At 43.0% G+C, this 21176-nt stretch overlaps 1 protein-coding gene across 1 annotated transcript in view; it reads right to left on the bottom strand.

The window, feature by feature from the left end:
- LOC126335032 (fl(2)d-associated complex component) overlaps nt 1-3389 on the bottom strand; it is a 510018-nt gene extending 506629 nt beyond the window's left edge. The window contains exon 1 of the mRNA XM_049997881.1: nt 3086-3389. Within this exon, the coding sequence (XP_049853838.1) occupies nt 3086-3274 (189 nt within the window). The 5' untranslated portion in view covers nt 3275-3389. The remainder of the gene's footprint in view (nt 1-3085) is intronic.
- Between the last annotated feature and the right edge of the window lie 17787 nt (nt 3390-21176).

Below are 21176 nucleotides of genomic sequence, written 5' to 3' on the forward strand. Positions count from 1 at the left end.
CACCGTTTCCACTGATGCTAATATGTGCAAGTGAGTTGTCCACCGAAATGGATATAATCTCTCCGCTTTCCTGTTCTAAACCCATATTTGCAAGCCGAACATTTTATTTTCAACTGGCAAACCTCTCAGAAGTGCCTGGTGAAGCGAGGACATGTGACACCATTGATGGTGATGCGTCAGCAGGGTGGAGACGAATGGCCTCCTTGGTGATAGTCGAGACGTGTACGCTGTGTACCGAGACCGGATTTAACCCTGTCCCTTCTCTTCATCCACAACAACGCAAACAGGTCACTACCCGCTACAAGCACTCCCCACATATATTCATACGATGGAGATACCTAACTATAACTTCACTAGATATCGGATTAAGGCGAATTCCAGTCATCACCGTTATAGCTTCGCCAGTGCGGGTTTCTTGCGTGTTCCGAATTCCCTTTTCCCAAATGCACTATTTACTGGTCATAAAATGTAGCTTCAGAGTGACGCCAGAAAAAGCGATTCCTTAATTACACGCTAGAGGCTTTCGATGAAACATATTACACAACACAAATCGGATAATCGTCATGTACAGACATTGACAAAATATTGCCATGTTATTGGCGAAAGTGAACAAATGCATCGGTGTGATTCTTCAGTTTCTCCCGGCGTATTTCATGCTCGAAAGAGTCAGCGGGTGTACTGCCGGTCCATAGTGTCCAACGGGCACAATATTTCGGGGATCAGACATGTCGCCATCGTCAGGTGCGCTGACGAACTGAGCTCCTGAGGGCGGACAGCCATATTAAATGCATCGGTATTTAAAGGAATGTACACTTAAATCTGCAATGTCACGAATAAATGGAACTTTCATTTAGTTCTACAAAGTAAAAAACGTTTTATCGCTCCGTTTCCTAGGGAGACAAAGAGGATAACAAAGAGTTTTATTAATCGAACTGATACCCGCGCGGTTTGAGGCACCATGTTACGGTCTGCGCCCCTCCTCCCGCAGGAGGTTCGAGTCCTCCCTCGGGAATGGGTGTGTGTTGTCCTTAGCATAAGTCAGTTTAAGTAGCGTATAAGTCTAGGGACCGATGACCTCAGCAGCTTGGTCCCTTAGTTAAACATACATTTGAACATTCGATATTTCATTTACTTGGCAACGGTCATTCGTTTAAATTATAAACTTAAGGAAAGTTGAAAAACGACAGCCGTACAATCATTTAACATCTAATTAGTTTTTATTTAGTTCTGACTCGCTATTGCCGTCCGCAAGAAAAACAACTCAGCGTCATATAACATAACTACGTGGAACAGGAGATGTGGATGTTACAATATGTTAAATGTACTGTTTTTGTTTTGCAATATCATAAAGTGAACAACGATTCCAAACAATAAAAACCGAAGAAACTGTGTAGTTACACGCTGTTCGTTAGGTATACATAGCGGAAAAACGTTGGGTAATGTTCAAACATAATCATTGCATCAGGCAGGCATTTATAGACATCTTTCATATACGTAGAAACCAATTGCTGCTGCGTTTTGAAGCTAAGTGAGAATCGTATTCATACAATTTTAATTCTATTACAGCCACATAAAAATAGTGCTGTGACACTTGGTTACTGTCCCCGCCTTTACTCCTGTGTGGTCAACAAAGAACACGCAACTTGTCACTGTAGAAGATAACTAGTTGATGTATGGGTAAATCGCCTCACAGTCTAGACGTATTATACTAGATATGGTAACGGCTCCCAGAATACATTATGTTGTAAATTACTAATGTATGAGTATTTTTTTAGGACGAAAAACGTAGATGGTAGAAAGCAATTGCATGCTCTACTGCTCATGACAGATTGCAGAAAATATCACGGTGATTAGGATAAATAAACTGTTCAGACAAAAACTCATGTAGAAAATATTTAAACAACGTTTTCTACAAAAGGTAGTAATTCTAAGGAGACTATTGTTCTGCTTTATGTTCAATTCTCTTGGCTTTTCTTTATCTGCCGACTAATTCAAGGAACTGCTTTCTTGATGCAACTATGTATATTTCTGATCACCACAGAAAGCCATTGACTAGAGGAAAATAGAACTGATAACGGATTTGTTATTGTCTCATCGCCAACATCAGCTTAATGGGTTCTGACCTCTGACTTGTTGCAGATCACGTCTTGCCAAGGGTGAGTGATTGTGATTTATGACGATCATCCATTCTCGTTGCACATTTTTTCCATTGTGTTCGGGATTCACATTTTTTGTTTTTTTTTGTTTACTATCTGTGAGATGCGCATGACGAGGTTTTATCTTTAAGTTTGATTAACACATTGTCCTCACCACAAAGCGAATATTAATAGTTTAGTAACATTTCAGTTGTGTTTCCTTTGTACACTGAGCTTCCAGTGGTGTGTGTTTTCCATGATATGTAAATTTGAAACTTACAATGTGGGGACATGGCTTTGTGCTCAGAGCAAACTCTGCCCCAGCCAATGTTTACGTGGCGAAACAGACGAGCGGTCCCGGAGATATATGAGGTTAAGCGCCGAAAAAATATATGCAGGCAAGAGGATAGCTCAGATATGTTGGTAACTGTTGAATATAGAGATAGCGGGGAAAACAGTCTACATTTTTTGTGACATTAGCATGTGTTTGCCACAACGATTGCATCATGCATCCCACACTATAGTTTGAAGTGTGTGATATTTGTCAACTTTTAGGTGACTCCTAAATATTATTGTACATCTAAAGATTCGACTTTGGTTTAGTTGTGGGTTCCGTGTGACTCTTTTCCAATTAGACGATGGTCACTGTCTGAGTGCTCAGGAGAATTTGTTGTGACGCGAGACGGAATCAGCGAAAGAACTTCCAAGTTATCTGTCTTTTGCTCCGCCAGTGACACAGTTCGGAGCGGATACTCTACCTCGCTGTTTCCTGTACGAAAACTGAGTATAATTTTAAAAATTGCGGGACACTACAGACGCCATGGGCATAGTTAACAGAGATGTTGCGCACGTGGAGAGTAATACGATTACGAATTCGATTGTGGAGCGGCGGCAGCGCACGCGACGTTTCGGCGGCACGCGACATCGTCAGCAGCGGAGGTGGTACTCACGATCTTGTGGTTGAGGTGCTGCAGCTCGCGCTCGGTGACCTTGCGGCGGTTCTGCTCCTGCTGCTGCCGCCGGTACTGGCTGTACTTGTAGAAGAGGTACATGCCGGGCAGCGCCAGCACCACGAACGGCTTCATGAAGGCGGAGGACGAGAGGCCGGGGGCGGCGGGGGCGGGCCCGCGGGGCGGCATGGCGCGGGGGCGGCCGGTGTCTGCTGCTGTCGCTGTCTGCTGGCTGCTGTGGCGGCGTCCGCTGCGCCGGCTGCGCTGCCTGCCTGCCTGCTGCCACTCCGCTGCCCGCCGGGCCCACACTGAGCGTCGCGACGCCGAGCGTCGGAGCGGGTGGGGGGCACGGGAGCAGGGGGGCAGGGGGGCGGGGGACGGGTGCCGCTCGATACGGCGCAGCCGCGCTGCAGCCCCCCTGCTCGATAGCCGGCCGGCGCCCGGCCGTCCTAACAATGGCTGCAGTAGCGCACGGGCACACTGCGGCCGCCCGCGGCACGCCACTGTGCGCGTACACCTGCTGTGGACCGCCAGTTGTGGCGACTCACTACTTTCTAGCACCGTAAAACTGTATGCTGGACTGGGACTCGAACCCGGAACCTTTGTCTTTCACGATCTAATGCTCCACTGACTGACACCTTCCAGACACGACCCACGACCATCTGACCATACACAAATGCAAAGTATGTGGAATACATAACAATGGCTGCAGTAGCGCACGGGCACACTGCGGCCGCCCGCGGCACGCCACTGTGCGCGTACACCTGCTGTGGACCGCCAGTTGTGGCGACTCACTACTTTCTAGCACCGTAAAACTGTATGCTGGACTGGGACTCGAACCCGGACGTTTGTCTTTCACGATCTAATGCTCCACTGACTGACACCTTCCAGACACGACCCACGACCATCTGACCATACACAAATGCAATGTATTTGGAATACATAGAAAGAAGGATTCTTTATTGTATTATTATATGAGAGCGGAACAAACACTAGTAGCAGTTACTTCTGTAAAATATCTGGGAGTATGCGTGTTGAACGATTTGAAGTGGAATGATCATATGAAATTAATTGTTGGTAAGATGAGTGCCAGGTTGAGATTCATTGGCAGAGTCCTTAGAAAAACACTCGTTCAACCTATACTTGAGTTATGCTCATCAGTGTGGGACCCGTACCAGGTCGGGTTGACAGAGGAGGTGGAGAAGATCCAAAGAAGAGCGGCGCGTTTAGTCACAGGGTTATTTGGTAAGCGTGATAGCATTATGGAAATGTTTAGCAAATTCAAGTGCCAGTCTCTGCAAGAGAGGCGCTCTGCATCGCGGTGTAGCTTGCTCGCCAGGTTTCGAGAGGGTGCGTTTCTGGATGAGGTATCGAATATATTGGTTCCCCCTACTTATACCTCCCGAGGAGATCACGAATGTAAAATTAGAGAGATTCGAGCGCGCATGGAGGCTTTCCGGCAGTCGTTCTTCCCGCGAATCATACGCGACTGGAACAGGAAAGGGAGGTGATGACAGTGGCACGTAAAGTGCTCTCCGCCACACACCGTTGGGTGGCTTGCGGAGTATAAATTTAGATGTAGATGTAGATGTAGACCATTTGCCACAGCTTTACTTCTCTCCTACCTGGTGAACTGCTTCTGGGACTGAACTGTTGACGAGTAGGCCTACACAGACTCATTCACGTACGATACGAATATACAGGCTGGCAGCCAGTCTAGGATATTTTAGGAAATTGGTTTAAAACTTTTTTATTTCAAAGACCCATTCAAATCTTTGCAAGTTTTCTCCCAGAGGAACTCCCGCTGTGCCTACGTTCACAAGTTTCCTGTCTTTCAGAACCGAGGCAGTTCTGTTCAGTTAAAGCTGCTGAAATTGCTAGCCAATTCACGCCAACGGTTTTAGCCAATAGTGTCTGTAGGATACAGGTAACGTGTGCGGACGCTGGAGCGCGCTGCAGTGCAGAAAACAGTCGCTTCTCTCTGTTGTGATCCAGACCTCGAGCAGAACAGACGTCCTTTAGGGAGGCAGACCCTTTGGCTCTAAGTTCCATGTCTGGCAACCGACATCAATGAACGTGTGCCGCCTCCCGCCGTTGCCCATTTCAATTAGTTGTTCGATCTCCAACTGGCCTGAACTTGGTAACTTTCGACCGTAGGTGCGCCCCCTGCATATCTCACACTGAAATATATTTGCTTATTTTATCTAATTTCCTGTTCTGTCCTGGATGCCCCATTGTAAGTGCTGACTGCTATATCTCCTGTATATTGTCATAATAAGAGGGATGCCGCAACCTTCTTCCCCCTTCCCTGCCCATGTGCAATGATATTGCACAGTCTCATACACCGATATTGCAGTGCCTGTATTGTTGATAAGGATAATGCGATCTGCCTTCGGACATGCAAGCAAGTCCAAAAGAACAATGCATCGTTCTTCTTACGAACACAGTCACTGCGATATCGTATTTATGAGCCGATACCAGGCAGCGACACTCAATTAAAATGTCCTTCTCTGTACGGGAATCACATAACTGAATTACATAATGTGTGTACATTTGTGTACAGGTTATGTGCAAGTTTGCCTCTGTCCGTGAGTCGTGCACGGATAGCCAGACGGTGAGGCCTATAGCACAGATCCGACATCGAGTCTTGGTGCGGCACGAATTTTCATTGTCACCAGTCACTTACACAGCTGATGTTTGTTAGTATTCGAAATTGCGAATACATTTCACATCATTCCCGTATATTCAAGGTTCCTGTACTGAAGAGTCAAACAAACTGGGACACACGCCTAATACCGCGTAGGACTCGACTAATGTCTCAGGTAGTGCAGGGAGGAATTCACACCCTGCAGGGCTGCCTATAAATCCGTAAGAATATGAGGGAGTGGAGATCACTTCTGAATAGCACGCTGCAAGGCAGGTATGCTCAATGATGTTCATGTCTGGGGAATTTGGTGACCAGCGTAGAAAAGTATTCCTGGAGCCACTCTGTACCAATTCCGGACGCGAGGGGCGTCGCATTGTCTTTCTGGACTTACCCAAGTCCGTCGGAAAGCACAATGAACATGAACGAATGCAGCTGAAGAGACAGGATGCTCATGTACGTGTCACCTGTCAGAGTCCTACCTAGAAGTATCAGGGATCCCTTACCACCCCAACTGCACACGCCCAACACCGTTAAAGAGCGTCCACCAGCTTCAACAGTCCCCTGTTTACATGCAGGGTCCATGTATTCATGAGGTTCTCTCCATACCCGTACATGTTCATCCACTCAATACAATTTGAAACGAGACTCGTCCGACCAGGCAACATGTTTCCAGTCATCGACAGTCCAATGCCGGTGTCGACGGGTCCAGGTGAGGAATAAAAGTTTGTGTCGTACAGTCAGCAAGGACACACGAGTCGGCCTTCGGCTGCGATGATATTTCTTTGAATGGTTTGCACGCTGAGACTTGTTGATGGCCCAGAATTGAAATCTGCAGCAATTTGCGGAAGAGTTGCACTTCTGTCGCATTGGTCGATTCTCTTCAGTCGACGTTGGTCCCGTTCTTGCAGGGTATTTTTCCGGCCACAGCGATGTCGGAGATTTGATGTTTTGCCAGATTTATGGTATTCACAGTACACTCGTGAAATGATCGTACGGGAAAATCCCCACTTTATCGCTACCTCGCAGATGCTGTGTCCCATCGGTAGTGCGCTGACTATAACACCCCTTCAAATCTTGGTAAACTGCCATTGTAGCAGCAGTAACCGATCTAACAACTCCTCCACAGACTTGTTGTCTTTTATAGGTATTGTCGAGCGCAGCGCCGTGTTCTTCCTTTTCCCATAACTCTGTATTTGAATAGGCATGCCTATACCAGTGTCACTGGCGCTTCAGTGAATATTTACATGTTTTAATATATACATGGCGCCGGTCCACCGCCGGCCAGTACAACAGCGCACCTGATGATGGCAACGTGATCGATTGCCGAAATATTGTGCCCTATGCACACTCAATACCAGGCTCTTCACCCGAGATTTATTTCGTCGTCCTGCGTGTGTTCCTAAAATATGCACGGAAGCGTCAAAGAAACTGATATGTGCATGGGTATTCAGATATAGAGATATGTAAACAGGCAGGATACGGCGCTGAGGTCTGAAACGCCTATATAAGACAACAATTGTCTGGCGCAGTTGTTAGATCCGTTACTGCTGCTATAATGACAGGTTATCAAGATTCAAGTGAGTAGGCGCACGAGTGATGCGACACAGCATCTCCCAGGTTGCGATGAAGAGGTGATTTTCCCTTACGACCATTTCGCGAGTGAACTGTGAATATCAGGAATCCGGTAAAACATCAAATCTCCGACATCGCTGCTGCCGGAGAAAGGTTCTCCAAGAACGGCACCAACGACAACTGAACAGAATAGTTCAACGTGACAGAAGTGCAACCCTTCCGTAGATTGCTGCAGATTTCAAAGCCATCAACAAGTGTCAGTGTGCGACACAAAGCTTTACGCCTCGACTGGAACCGTCAATACCGACACTGAACTGTTGATGACTGGAATCATCTTGCCTGGTGGGACGAGTCTCGTTTCAAATTGTATCCGAGCGGAAGGACTTTTATGGGCATAGACACAACCTCATGAATGCATGGACCCTGAATCTCAGCAGGGAACTGTTCAAGCTGGTGGAGGCTCTATAGCGGTGGGGAGTGTGCAGTTGTGGCAGTATGGGACCTCTCATACATCTAAATACGACTCTGACAGGTGACACGTACGTAAGCACCCTGCATCCACTCATGTCCATTGTCGTTTTCGGCGGACTTGGACAATTCCAGCAGGACAATGCCACACCCCACACGTCCAGAATTGCAACAGAGAGGTTCCAGGAACACCCTTCTGAATTCAGACACTTCCGCTGGCCACGAAACTCCCCAGACATGAACATTCTTGAGCATATATGGAATGCCTTGCAACGTGCTGCTTGGAAGAGATCTCTACTCCCTCGTACTCTTCCGGATTTATGGACATCGCTGCAGGATTCATGGCGTCAGTTCCCTCCAGCACTACTTCAGACATTAGTCGAGTCCATGCCACGTCGTGTTGCGGCATTTCTACGTGCTCGCTGGGGTCTTACACGGTATTAGGCAGGTGTACCAGTTTCTTTGGCTCTTCAACACAGAGTGTACATAAAGTCCAGGAAAAGTTTCAGTTATTTACTGCACAAGAACTAAACAGGTGACAGGAAGGGCAACCGACCACCCCTTACAATTTACATGCCGCATCCGATTAACCAGCAGACCTCGTGAGTCGGAATTAACGCTTGGAAAGAGAGAGATTTCACGAGTACTAAACATTATACAGATGTCATATATATTGCATTTTGAAGAGAAACTGTGAAAGATTTTTTTTTTCAAAAATTGGATATGCGAATCATGAGTGGGCCAGCAGACGTCAATGCGGCAGTCGAATTCTTGCCATACCCGTCCCAGCATGGCATCGTCGACTGTGGCAGTCGCCTCCCGTATTTTCTCCCGGAGCTCTGCTGCATCTCGTGTTACAGGCTGTACATACACAAGATCTTTAATGTGTCCCCACAGAAAAAAGCTACACGGAGTGAGATCTGGTGATCGGGGAGGCCAGTTCATGGAACAGCTGACCCCTTCTGTAGCACGGCCATGTTTGCGACTAGCGCTGATTATCGGCAAATTACCAAACTACGCTGTGCTGTATACATGAAAAGAAACTTTCAGTGTTTCTCTTCAAAATGACCTATGTATGATATCTATACAATACTTGGTTCTTGTGCAACAAATAATTGATAGTGTTCCCGGACTTTATCCACACCATGCTTGGGGTAAGCCCGAAGTCACTTTTACGTCCGAAGACCTGTCTCCATTGAGAACTACAAATTGTGTTCCGTTTGGTAGAAACTGTTCAGTGCAATAGTACAGTTGATCTCTTATTTCGGGCGGTCTTATTATGTTCATAATGCAACAGTGTGGAACTGGACCCAATTTATTAAGAAAGTCAAGAACACTTCATCTACCTGGGCGCCTGTGTTTACTGCGTTCTGGTTCTCGTTGACGAGTAGAGCAATCTGGTTTTCACAGGATCTCCAGATGTGTCATAATAGAAATGTCATAATACGAAAGCGCAAGTGAAACATGTTGCAAAATTCTACAACTGACAGACGCAAAAGTAAGATCTTTAGTTCTGTGTGTCTGTGCGTCGCCCATACTTGAACACGGCAATGACCTGCGCGTTTTCCAATCTTCAGGAACAAAGACCTACGACACACTCCTGTTAGAAGAGAAGCGCGTTCTATCGTATACCCTATGTAGAATTGTACTGGTATCCCGTCAGGTCTAGTGGCCTTCATCCCTACTGAGCGATTTCAGTTCCTTTTCTACCCCATGGTCACTTTTCTTCGATAGCAGCCATTTTGTTATTCGTGCGACCATTTTAAGGAGGTACTACAGCTCGATTTTTCCCTGTGGAACAGTTCTGTAAGAAGACGCTTAGTATTTCGGCCTATTCTTTTCCGTCCTCCATTTCGCTGCCGTTATCGTCAAGGAGTGTCTCGACAGATGGCTCCGTTCCATTTACTGATTTAACTTCCTACCAAAACTTATTAGGATTTTCTGTCAAGTAGACATACAGAATGTTACTCTCGAATTCATTGAAAGCTTCACACATGCCTCTTCTTACGCTAATTTTGGTTTCGTATAGCTTTTGTTTGTTTATGAGGCTTTGGCTACGTTTGAATTTGCTGTTGAGCAATCTTTGTTTTCGTAGCAGTTTTCTAACATGGTTGCCGGACCACGGAGGGTTTTTCCCGTCCCTCACAACTCTGCTCGCCACATACATGTCTAACGCTTATTCTACAATGCAGACTCACTACAGAAAGAAACATTACAAACTAGGAAAGAGTAATCTCTGCAGTCATTATTCCTGCCCCATATACGAATCAGATCCACGGTACTCATGCGTTACTTCATCAACAGAAAACCTGCTTATTACATACGAAATTAGTTCAGGTGGTTAATGAATGCAATGTCAGGCTCACTATAGCCTGACGGATTTCATCAGACATTCAGAAACCCTCATTCAATGGCTCCCCAGTAGAGTTCAAGCTACCATGAAGGTGAAGAGTGAGCACACCACTTATTCCATTAATAGATTTCCTTGTACTATTGATTGGGTAGTGTAGATAAGGGGGATTTCAGTTATGCACAAACACCGCATGTGATACGATTACCGGAAACCATGTTTTTGGAACGCACCACTGTGTACATGCACGCATACCGACAAAATTTCCATTAGCTAGAATCTGAAATTTGAGACAGGGGTTCCGGCCGGGGTGGCCGAACGGTTCTAGGCGCTACAGTCTGGAACCGCCTGACCGCTACGGTCGCAGGTTCGAATCCTGCCTCGGGCACGGATGTGTGTGATGTCCTTAGGTTAGTTTGGTTTAAGTAGTTCTAAGTTCTAGGGGACTGATGACCTCAGAAGTTAAGTCCCATAGTGCTCAGAGCCATTTGAACCATTTGAGACAGGGGTGCCATATCTTGGTTTATTACGTAACTGTTAACTAATATAAACGAAGCACATCATTTACCACGTATAATCCTATAATCGAAGAGTTCAGCTGTAAACAATAGTAACTGTCAGTCGGTATGACGCAGAGCTACTGCTTGTAAACCGTGGTAAGCAATGTGCGTCATTTACATGATAAATCAAGATATGGCTCCTCTGTCTAAAAATTAAGATTCTCGCTAACGGAAATTTTGTCGGTATTTGTGCATGTACACAGTGGTACGTGCCAAAAACATGGTTGCCAGTGATCGTATCATATGCGGTGTTTGTGCAACGAAAATGCCTTTCAGGTACGGTGTATCCTCATCTGAGGATAATTTGAATAAATACGTCTAAGATAAAGATTCTGAATACTTTCCTGAAGGCAAATACCTTCAAACGTTGTTTCTAATCAAAGAAATGTTTTTATTTAAGCAAATATACCATGTTAAGTTGTATCCCTTACCATTGTTTACGTGAGAGATTGATGGTAGAAATGTTAAGGGTCATCCTTAAAATTGTTTACTTGCTGCTGTAAGGTGTTTGCTAGAATTAATTTTTTATTGCTCTGAATAATGAATTTATTTCCAAGGCTGCTATACTTTATTATTTCAAAAAAGCGTTAACACCAGTCTTAACCAAAAAGATCTCTCTGAGCACTATGAGACTTAACCTCTGCGGTCATCAGTCCCCTAGAACTTAGAACTACTTCAACCTAACTAACCTAAGGACATCACACACATCCATCCGAGGCAGGATTCGAACCTGCGACCGTAGCGGTCACGCGGTTCCAGACTGTAGGGCCTAGTACCGCTCGGCCACGCCGGCCGGCTTCTTAACCTAAAAACTAATACAACTGCAACCTTTTAAACTGATGTTTTTGCGAGATTTGTTTCGTTAATTCGCCCAGAAAGTGAGCAGTGTTAAGTTAGTCCACGTTAAATTGAGTCAATATGCAAGTAAACGATGTAAAGCAGACATTGACGAAATTGTAAGAATAAAATTTCTGTTAGAATTTACCATTTTAAAAATATGTCGTTACTGCAGATGTATTTGAAAGCAATAAGTTATCTCAATAAAAAGATGACAGGGCATGTACTTGAAATACCTTAGTGAAACTTTAGTGTACAATTTCTCGTAACAACAAGTGACGTGTATTTTTTTTATTTTAGTTTAATTTTATTCATTTTTCAACACGGAAGAGTACCCATTCTTTTTTTTCGTGATAATATGCTGAATACCTTTGCAGCAGAATACACGACTATTCGTTCAGCATGAGCGACTGTTTCACAAATAGAACGACAAGGTTGGAAAATTTAAACTTAACGTGGCATTTGTCTGTTCGCTGGACAGAGAAAGCAAGCGAAAGCGGAAAGGTTAAGAGCCTAGGGTGAGCGGTACGTGACGCGCGCTGATCGCGCCGGGGAAGTCCCTGCCGTCACGTGACTCGTGACGTCACAGCTGCTCTGCCGAGGCAGGCCACACACACTGTGCCACGCACGGCTGGCGCGGCGCAAGCGTAGCCATCAGATATACGCACGCCGAGAGGGAACAGCAAGGCTAAAAATAGCGCCGGCCGAGCGCTTCTGTCGTCACAGCCGGAGCGTGCCTCCGTCTGGCGGGACGCGAATGGATCGCTGCCTGCCGTGCCGTGACGCCACATTCCGTTAGACACGCGTCAGGCAGTCGTAAAAATGAAAGCAGAATCATCTTCTGGTTTTGCTCCACAAAGACGTTTTTATGCGTATCATCAGAGGCTGTCAGCAACATCTTTAGTGTAGTGGAATTAGTTTCGACAGTACGTCATCAACTGCCAGACTCCAGGATTTCAAAATGGTCTGTACCTCACATGTAGAACATTTATAATGAATTGTGCTTTGGTCTCGTCTGATTATAATATACTGCATGAGATACCAGTAGACCATTTGGAGAAGGTGCAGTTACTAGGCAGGTTGCTACCGGAAAAACCACCAACGTGGGGCAATAGTAGTAATCCACTGTCACAGGCCTTTATCATTAACGTCGATATACAGCAGGATTTTGGAACATAAGTTGTGTTCGAACATTATGAATTACCTTGAAAAGAACGGTCTGTTGACTCACAGTCAACACGGGTTAAAAAAAAAAAATCGTTCTTTGAAATACAGCTAGTTCTTCACTCACATGAAATGTTGAGTGCTATAAACAAGGGATTTCTAATTGATTCCGTATTTCTAGATTTCCATAAGGCTTCTGACACAACATGTCACAAACAGTTTGTAGTCCTATTGCGTGCTGACGAAATATCGTCTCAGTTATGCGACTGTTTTCGTGATTTCTTGTCAGAGACGTCACAGTTCGTAAGTATTCGACGGAAAGTCATCTAGTAAAACAGAAGTGATGTCTGGCGTTTCCCAAAGTAGTATTATAGGCTCTCTGCCGTACCATAACCATCTACACGATTTAGGAGACAATGTGAGAAGCAACGTTAGGTTGTTTGCAGATCCTGATGTCCTTCACCGTCTAGTAAAGTCATCTAAGGATCAAAACGAGTTAGATAAGATATCTGCATGGTGTGAAAATTGGCAATTTAGTCTTAATAATGAAAAGTGTGAAGTCAGCCACATGAGTGCTAAAAGTAATCCGTTGAATTTCGGTTACACGATAAATCAATCAGATCTAAAGGTCGTAAATTCCACTAAATACCTAGGAATTACGATTACGAATAGCTCAAATTGGAGCGAACACAGAAAATGTTGTTAGGAAGGCGAATCAAAGACTGCGTTTTATTGGCAGAACGCTAAGAAGCTGCAACAGGTCTACTAAAGAGACTGCCTACACTACACTTGTCCGTCACATTTTGGAGTACTTTTACACGGTATGGTATCGTTGCCAGAGAGAGTTAACGTAGTAAGTCGAGAAAGATAAAAGAAGAGCAGCGTGTTTTGTAATATCGAGAAATAGGGGATGGTGTGTCACGGACATGATACAGGATTTGGATTGGACATCATTGGAACAAAGGCGTCTCTTGTTGCAGCAGAATCCTGTCACGAAATTTCTCTTCCGAAAAAGTAGACATTTTGTAGACGCAGGTCTACATAGGGAGTAACGATCTTGATAATAAAATAAGGGAAAACAGAGCCCGCACGGAAAAATATCGGTGTTCTTTTTTTCCGTGAGTTGTTTGAGAGTGGAATAACAGACAAGCAGTGTGAAGATGGTTCCATGAACCCTCTGTCATGCGCTTAACAGTTGTATACCAATTGGGGGATCATTAACTGACCCCAACGAAGTTTTTAGGCTAAAACTCCTGTCGTGTTCAGTAGTTTATTTAATAAATTTATCGTAATTATAATTGCTAAAATCGACAATAAGAACAGCTTTTGGTTTGCACTCATTGTTGAGTTATAGCGATTGTTATAACTGAAGGTGTAGCAGGTCAATAATCACCACTCGCAGTCAACCTGTAAACAGTGTGGTGAGTGGAAGGTAATATCTTAGTGGCATTTGACAGAATGTACAAGAAGATGAAATTGACAGATGACGAAATTAGAAATTTGCTTGAGAGTTCAGACAATGAATATAGTGGTGAACTATCCGAAAGCTCAAGCAGTGAAACTGAAGATGTAGTCATGGAATTTCCAGATAAAGTAGTTTTTGACAGCAACGAGTTGGATGAAAGTGAACTGGGTAAGTATTGATTTTTATTACTTTTTGCAGGTACTATGGAGTATATTAGGATGCGAGTCTCCGTAGAATGCTTAGTTTGCTAGTATTCGGTTCTCTTTTCATATTTTTATAGATATTCAACCAACAGGAAGACGACCCAGGCCGAAAGCACAAATTGATCAACTTGAAAAAGACATGGTGGCCCCGTCAAGTATGATATGGAAGAGAAGCCCCAACGTAAATCAAAGAAGCAGGTGTGTTGCTAACGTAATGAGAACCCCGAAAGGAACTAAGCCAGGGATAAAACATGATACACCAGGTAAAGCTTTTCTCATGTACTTCGATAATAGCATCCTGGATAACATTTGGATGTGTACCAATCAAAAGCTTGGAAATCTTAGGGGATCATCTGAAGGTATTTTCATAAAAAATTCGGAAGTATTTGAAAGGGAAGAAATTGTGTCAGCAATGGAATTCTATTGAACTGTGGAGTCCATAGACGGAACAAGGACAGTGTACGTGATATATTTAGTAAAGAAAACTTTCCGATGTACCGAGCTTCATTTTCGGAGCATAGACTGAGGCTCTTACTGATGTGCTTGCGTTTTGATGATGCTCTAACTCGAGCAGCTAGAAAACAGACCGTCAAATTTGCTCCCATCAGGGATATATGGAACATGATAGTAAATTTCCTGAGTTTTATAGTCCTAATGAGTCAGTCACAGTGAATGAAGAACTTGTGACCCATTCAGGCTCGTATATTCCAACAAAATCAGGAAAATATGGAATAGAGGAGAACCTGTTATGTGATTCAGATACGAAATGCTGCTTCGCTGCGGATCCCTACGCTGGAAAGCACGTTTATGAGAAGAACCATAAGAGTGGCCCTGAAATAGTTAGAATATTGATTGAAATGTCTAACTTGAAACAATTTGGAAGAAATGTTACTATGGACAGAAAGTTCACTACCGCTCCACTCGCATCTGATCTTTTGAAAGAGAAAATAACTACAGTTGGTACTATTCGAAGTGATAAACGCGATGTTCCTACAGAAGTCCGTCCTGTTTCTCTAAAAAAAGCTACACCGGAACAATCCGGTTTGCCTTTAGTGATGCCACTTTAGTCAGTTACGTGCCTATGAATGGAAAGATTGTTACAGTAATGTCAACCCAACATCATGATATGAATGTGACGGAAGAGAAGCCAGACATCATCCTATTCTACAATTGTACAATGTCAGGAGTGGATACATTCGATAAGTGTGTAAGAACGTACAGCTGCCGTCGGGCAGCGCGTCGATGGACAATGGCGGTGTTTTTCAACTTGATTGACATTGCAGCATACAATTCATATGTTGTATTTCAAGATACACCCAAGGAATGGACAAAGAATTACACGACAAAGTGTTCTGGAAGAAAGAAGTACCTGAAAGATCTTGCTCGTGAACTTTGTGACCTCAACATGAAAAGACGCGCTCAAAATGCTGTAGGGCTACACTCAAAATACACTACAGCGTTATCAACTTTTGGGTATGAGTGTAATCAAAATCAAGGTGCTGTGAGCAGAGGAAACAACGTTACGGAGCCGCGACGGAAAGTAACACGTGCACCTGTGCATAATCTGCCAAAGAAAGGACACTGTTACTGAAGCGCCAGAAACAAAGACCGTAAGTACAAGAAGGCTTGCACTTCTTGCTGCACACACCAAGAAGAAGAAGTAGTTCGTAAAGGAAAGTGTTCTGAAAGTGAATCTGAGTAATCCTTGTAATTATGAGATTAATACAAATACATGCAGAACAACTATTTATTTTATACTAAAAATGTCCCAGAAACCCTTTCCCAGTAATAATAAGCAACTTTTAATCTTCTAGTCTGCCAAAATTATGGAAATACATAAGAAATGTGATTTATCCTAGATAGAGAATGTGTGATGGTTGTGGGGTCAGTCGCTGACCCTCCCACTGGCGTTTTTTGCCAGTGCAACATACAGCACTGGTTTGCAACTGTGAAGGGTTATTTGCCGTGTAGCCGTGTAGATGAAGATGAACGTCCCATTCCCTTAGGAGTCCTGTCCCAGCGACTGAAACGGAAGCTGCCAGCTGACTCTACTACAAACTCCTTCAACAAAAATGTATTTAGTACTTTGGCCATTTCGTGCAACTGTAAGTGTATTTGTTTAATAAATCAGGAACCAGGTCCAGGACAGAAATTTTGTTTCTTTACCGGTTTCCGGAACCTAGCGCTTTTCTTCAGAAATTTAGAATTATCGCATTATTAGCGAGCGTTAGAAATAAGTAGGTGTACGCAGCATGTTACTGTAGTCATGTGGATCACAATGCATGTACCAATTTGTAGCCGCACAATGATCGACATGTAATATGCTGCATACGCCTGTCGTTTTTTGACACTCGCTAATGTAATGATGCGACAATACCGATCTTCTTAAGAAATAAAATTTATTGCATGTACCTGTTTGCTGATTCTTTCAACAAATAAAAACTATATGAGTTTCAACGTTATATTCTCTTCTATTTTCTATTAGCTGATTAACTGTGATAGTGATATCTGTAGGGGGTCGTCCCTTTCTCCAACCGTTTTGTTCTTTTAGTAAACGTCTGTGACGCCTCGTACTCTTATTTAATGTCCAGTATTCAAAACTCTTAATCCCTTACAATTTTCAAACCTGTTTCTAGCATCATTTTTAAAAATATAGGCATAACTTGGGCATGCGACCAGAACCTGGATAACATTACAACATGTATTAAGTTGATTCAGAAATATCTGATTTGATACTGGCTCCCCATATCTCCATAATTCTGTATTTATTACATATTCTCCTGTAGGCTTCCTATTTTTTGTTTGTTTTAATGGTTTCTGTGTACTTGAAGGTAATGTGATTTACACTTCCATAAAAAGGGTCGCCATTTCCTTCTTCTTTTTCTATTGAGTTCTTAGACAACAAATCTATGTAATGTTGTATCCATTGTTCCTGTTGTATTACATTCATAATGTATCATGTGTTTCCTGAGTATCTATATGTTTAAGCACTTTGTAGGTCTTCATTTGTCTCCCATGTGTGTATAACCTCCAACTGTTTTTATAAATTTGTCGTAAGATACTTCGTTAGCTTTCTTTATAAAATTATACACTTCATTTCTTTTTCTCTCTATATCTCCATTGTTGGTTTATAGCTGTAAAGGTTTGTACATGAGAAGATTTCTTGTCTCTTATTGCGTTTGAAATTTCTTCATTCCATATCCTTCATTCTTTTTTGTTATGTTACTTTCTGTTTTTACCTGTCGTTTGATTAACTATAGTTCTTACAGTTTTTATAATGTCATTCCATTACTCACACCTTGGTCCACTTCTTGTTCTACATCTACATCCGTACTCCGCAAGCCACCTGACGGTGTGTGGCGGAGGGTACCCTGAGTACCTCTATCGGTTCTCCCTTCTATTCCAGTCTCGTATTGTACGTGGAAAGAAGGATTGTCGGTATGCTTCTGTGTGGGCTCTAATCTCTCTGATTTTATCCTCATGGTCTCTTCGCGAGATATACGTAGGAGGGAGCAATATACTGCTTGACTCTTCGGTGAAGGTATGTTCTCGAAACTTTAACAAAAGCCCGTACCGAGCTACTGAGCGTCTCTCCTGCAGAGTCTTCCACTGGAGTTTATCTATCATCTCCGTAACGCTTTCGCAATTACTAAATGATCCTGTAACGAAGCGCGCTGCTCTCCGTTGGATCTTCTCTATCTCTTCTATCAACCCTACCTGGTGCGGATCCCACACTGCTGAGCAGTATTCAAGCATTGGGCGAACAAGCGTACTGTAACCTACTTCCTTTGTTGTCGGATTGCATTTCCTTAGGATTCTTCCAATGAATCTCAGTCTGGCATCTGCTTTACCGACGATCAACTTCATATGATCATTCCATTTTAAATCACTCCTAATGCGTACTCCCAGATAATTTATGGAATTAACTGCTTCCAGTTGCTGACCTGCTATTTTGTAGCTAAATGATAAGGGACCTATCTTTCTATGTATTCGCATCACATTACACTTCGCTACATTGAGATTCAATTGCCATTCCGTGCACCATGCTGTGGAAGATGCTGGCAGGAAGATGACCTCCATTGATATAAAGTTTTTTCTCTTTTCTTGTAACAGGTATATTTGAAACACTTCTTCATTCACTCTGACATGGCTTTTCATTTTCATCCATCTTGTTTTGAGATGTATATTTGGTATTAACAAGTAGTGATCTGTTGGCATAGCAGTTCCCTGGTAAACTCTTTTATATTTTATTGCACTGACAATTCATAGTGACACAGCCAATTAGAAATCCCTGTCTACTTGCAAGTGAAGTATATTTGAATCGCTAGTTGTTGAAAGGCACTAAGTTCACATTTTTGACAAATTCGTTTTAGCGTGATTTTGCCTTCTTATAAGAAAGATGCATGTTTTGATGTTGAAAGGAACCACATTCTGTCATCGCAAAGGCCATTAACCCAGCCGTCAGATTAGTCATTCCGTGTTGAAAGAAACTTAGTCCTGCAGTTAGTGCGTTTCACCATGGAACATCTATCAGCGCCAGAAGTGCTGCTACGTTTTAGATGTCAAGATTGGCACGCTTCTTTGTTTTATTTATGTGGATATTGAGTATTGTTGACGATATATCCTATATGGTTGTTGTGCTGTGCATATCGTTTTCATACTGTGTTCATAATTGTATTTTCATTGTGGATAATGAAGTTATGGTAGGAAAGAAACGTCAACGCAATAACAAGAAAATTACACCAGGAATAAAGTAAAGCGATCAAGGGTTAAGGGGACTGCATGTACAAGCTTTGCAGGAAAGGCAATTCCTCAGAAAAGTATCGGAACTCCATGCAGGTATGAGAGAAATTATCGTTTTTACCTTACCTTACCTTACCTTACCTTACCTTACCTTGTCCAACCATATCACTTCCATAAAATGGACTCGAATGATTATTGATACTGAAGTTATGATTACTTAACTGAATTCTGACAATGATTTTACCTAGGTAACTTGTGTGTTTTAAGTGCATACGTCATTGCTTCAATAAATTGCAATAAGAAGAGAAGCTGGAGATACTTAATGCTTTTTACGGTTATCAAACCAAAAATGAACAGGATATCCACCTACAAAGACTAACTGAATGGCATCCCATTAAACGGCGAAGACCTAGGGCCGTTGATCGAAACGGAGAACAATAGAAAGTGGTACGTGACTCTGCACCTACATATTACGTAATTAGACATCAATAGCGTCTGCAGGTATGTAGGAATGCATTCATTAGCTTATATGGTATAACGAAAAAGCGTGGATTCAGGATTGCTAAGTTGCTGGCGAAAGGCGAAAGCCCAGAAGGCAAGAGAGTATTTAATAAGAAGATGCATGCTGTATCATATGAAATCTCCACTGAAATTCGGGACTATATTTTTCAAGTTTCGTATGAAAACATCTCATTAAGGGGGAAAGAAGTAAATTACTTGGAAGCAAGGCTGAACCTTAAAAATATGCATGAATTATTTTGTGAGGAATATCCTAAACTTAAATTAAAACATGCTTTTTATGTGAATCATTTCAACAAGAACTTTGGCTACAGGTTCGGTAGACCCCAAATAGATGTGTGCAGTCGCTGTAAAGAATTTCGAATCGCAAATTATTAAATTAGCAGCAGTAACTGAACTAAATGTTCACATGCGCAGAAGTCGCAAATTTTATTCCTGTATGAAAGCATTCTCAGAATCCTGTCAGCCCAATGATACAGTCTGTGTTGCCTTGACTTCATGCAAAATTTACCCCTGCCTCGAATACCTGATCAGGAAATATTCTACCTAAGGCAGCTATGGGTGCATGTGTTTACTATACTCAACCTCAAGGACAATAGATCCATAATATACATATATCATGAGGGTCAGGACAAGAAAGGGGCCAGTGATATGTGTACATTCATATTGGACTACCTCACCAACGAGATTAAACCAGGCACGAAGAAGCTGTATTTGTACTCTTATACGTGTTCAGGTCAAAACAGGAATCATTCATTTATTCGCTTCTTCAAGGGTTTGGTCGAAGATAAACCATTCGAGGAAATTATTCACCGCTTCCATTTTAGAGGCCATTCGACGCTGCCTTGCGATAGGGATTTTGGTGTTTTCAAGGAAAAAAATTAAGTGCTGCGACAGAATCTACACTCCAAAAGACTATTGTACAATCATTGCTAATGCAAAAAGGGATGTTATAGTGAAAATGGTGGAAGGAGCTGATATTATTGATGTGGACACTTGTTGGCCTAAACACTACAGAAAAACAACACTAAGTGATGAATGAATAGGGAATAGCATTCCTAGAAGCACCAAAGTGCAGTTTGCTCCCGCATCATTCTCCGCTTTCCACTACTCTGCAGATCATCCTGGGAGAGTGGATGCTCGTCCTTTCACTGGAGCGTTGTCCGCATCTCATATTCCATTTGTCTCGGTCTGGAACAATAAATGCACCTCTTATGAACCATTTGGGAAGGGCCTATGAAGAAGGAGACGATCTCAAGAAGGTTCGTCGTTCTTACACGACTTCCGAGGCTAGTGAAGCTTTCTTTGATGAAATACTTGAATGGCCTTGTCAGTGAAAATGGATTACATACTTTTCCTAGGAGTATGACGTCTTATCCTAATGGTTTTGCTGTGCAATATCTATGACTATACAGCATCTGTTTTATCAGTAATAGCGTTGTATTCCGCTGTCCGTATAGATTAGGGAAAAAAAAGGAAGCTAAATACTTTTCGGCCTCAAAACCAAATACCGTCAGAGTCGAAAAAACACGAGTTTTCGAGAGAAGGCTGAAGACAAAGTAT

Source organism: Schistocerca gregaria, chromosome 2 (genome assembly GCF_023897955.1).
Source record: "Schistocerca gregaria isolate iqSchGreg1 chromosome 2, iqSchGreg1.2, whole genome shotgun sequence".
In the NCBI taxonomy this organism is placed as follows: Eukaryota; Metazoa; Arthropoda; class Insecta; order Orthoptera; family Acrididae; genus Schistocerca; species Schistocerca gregaria.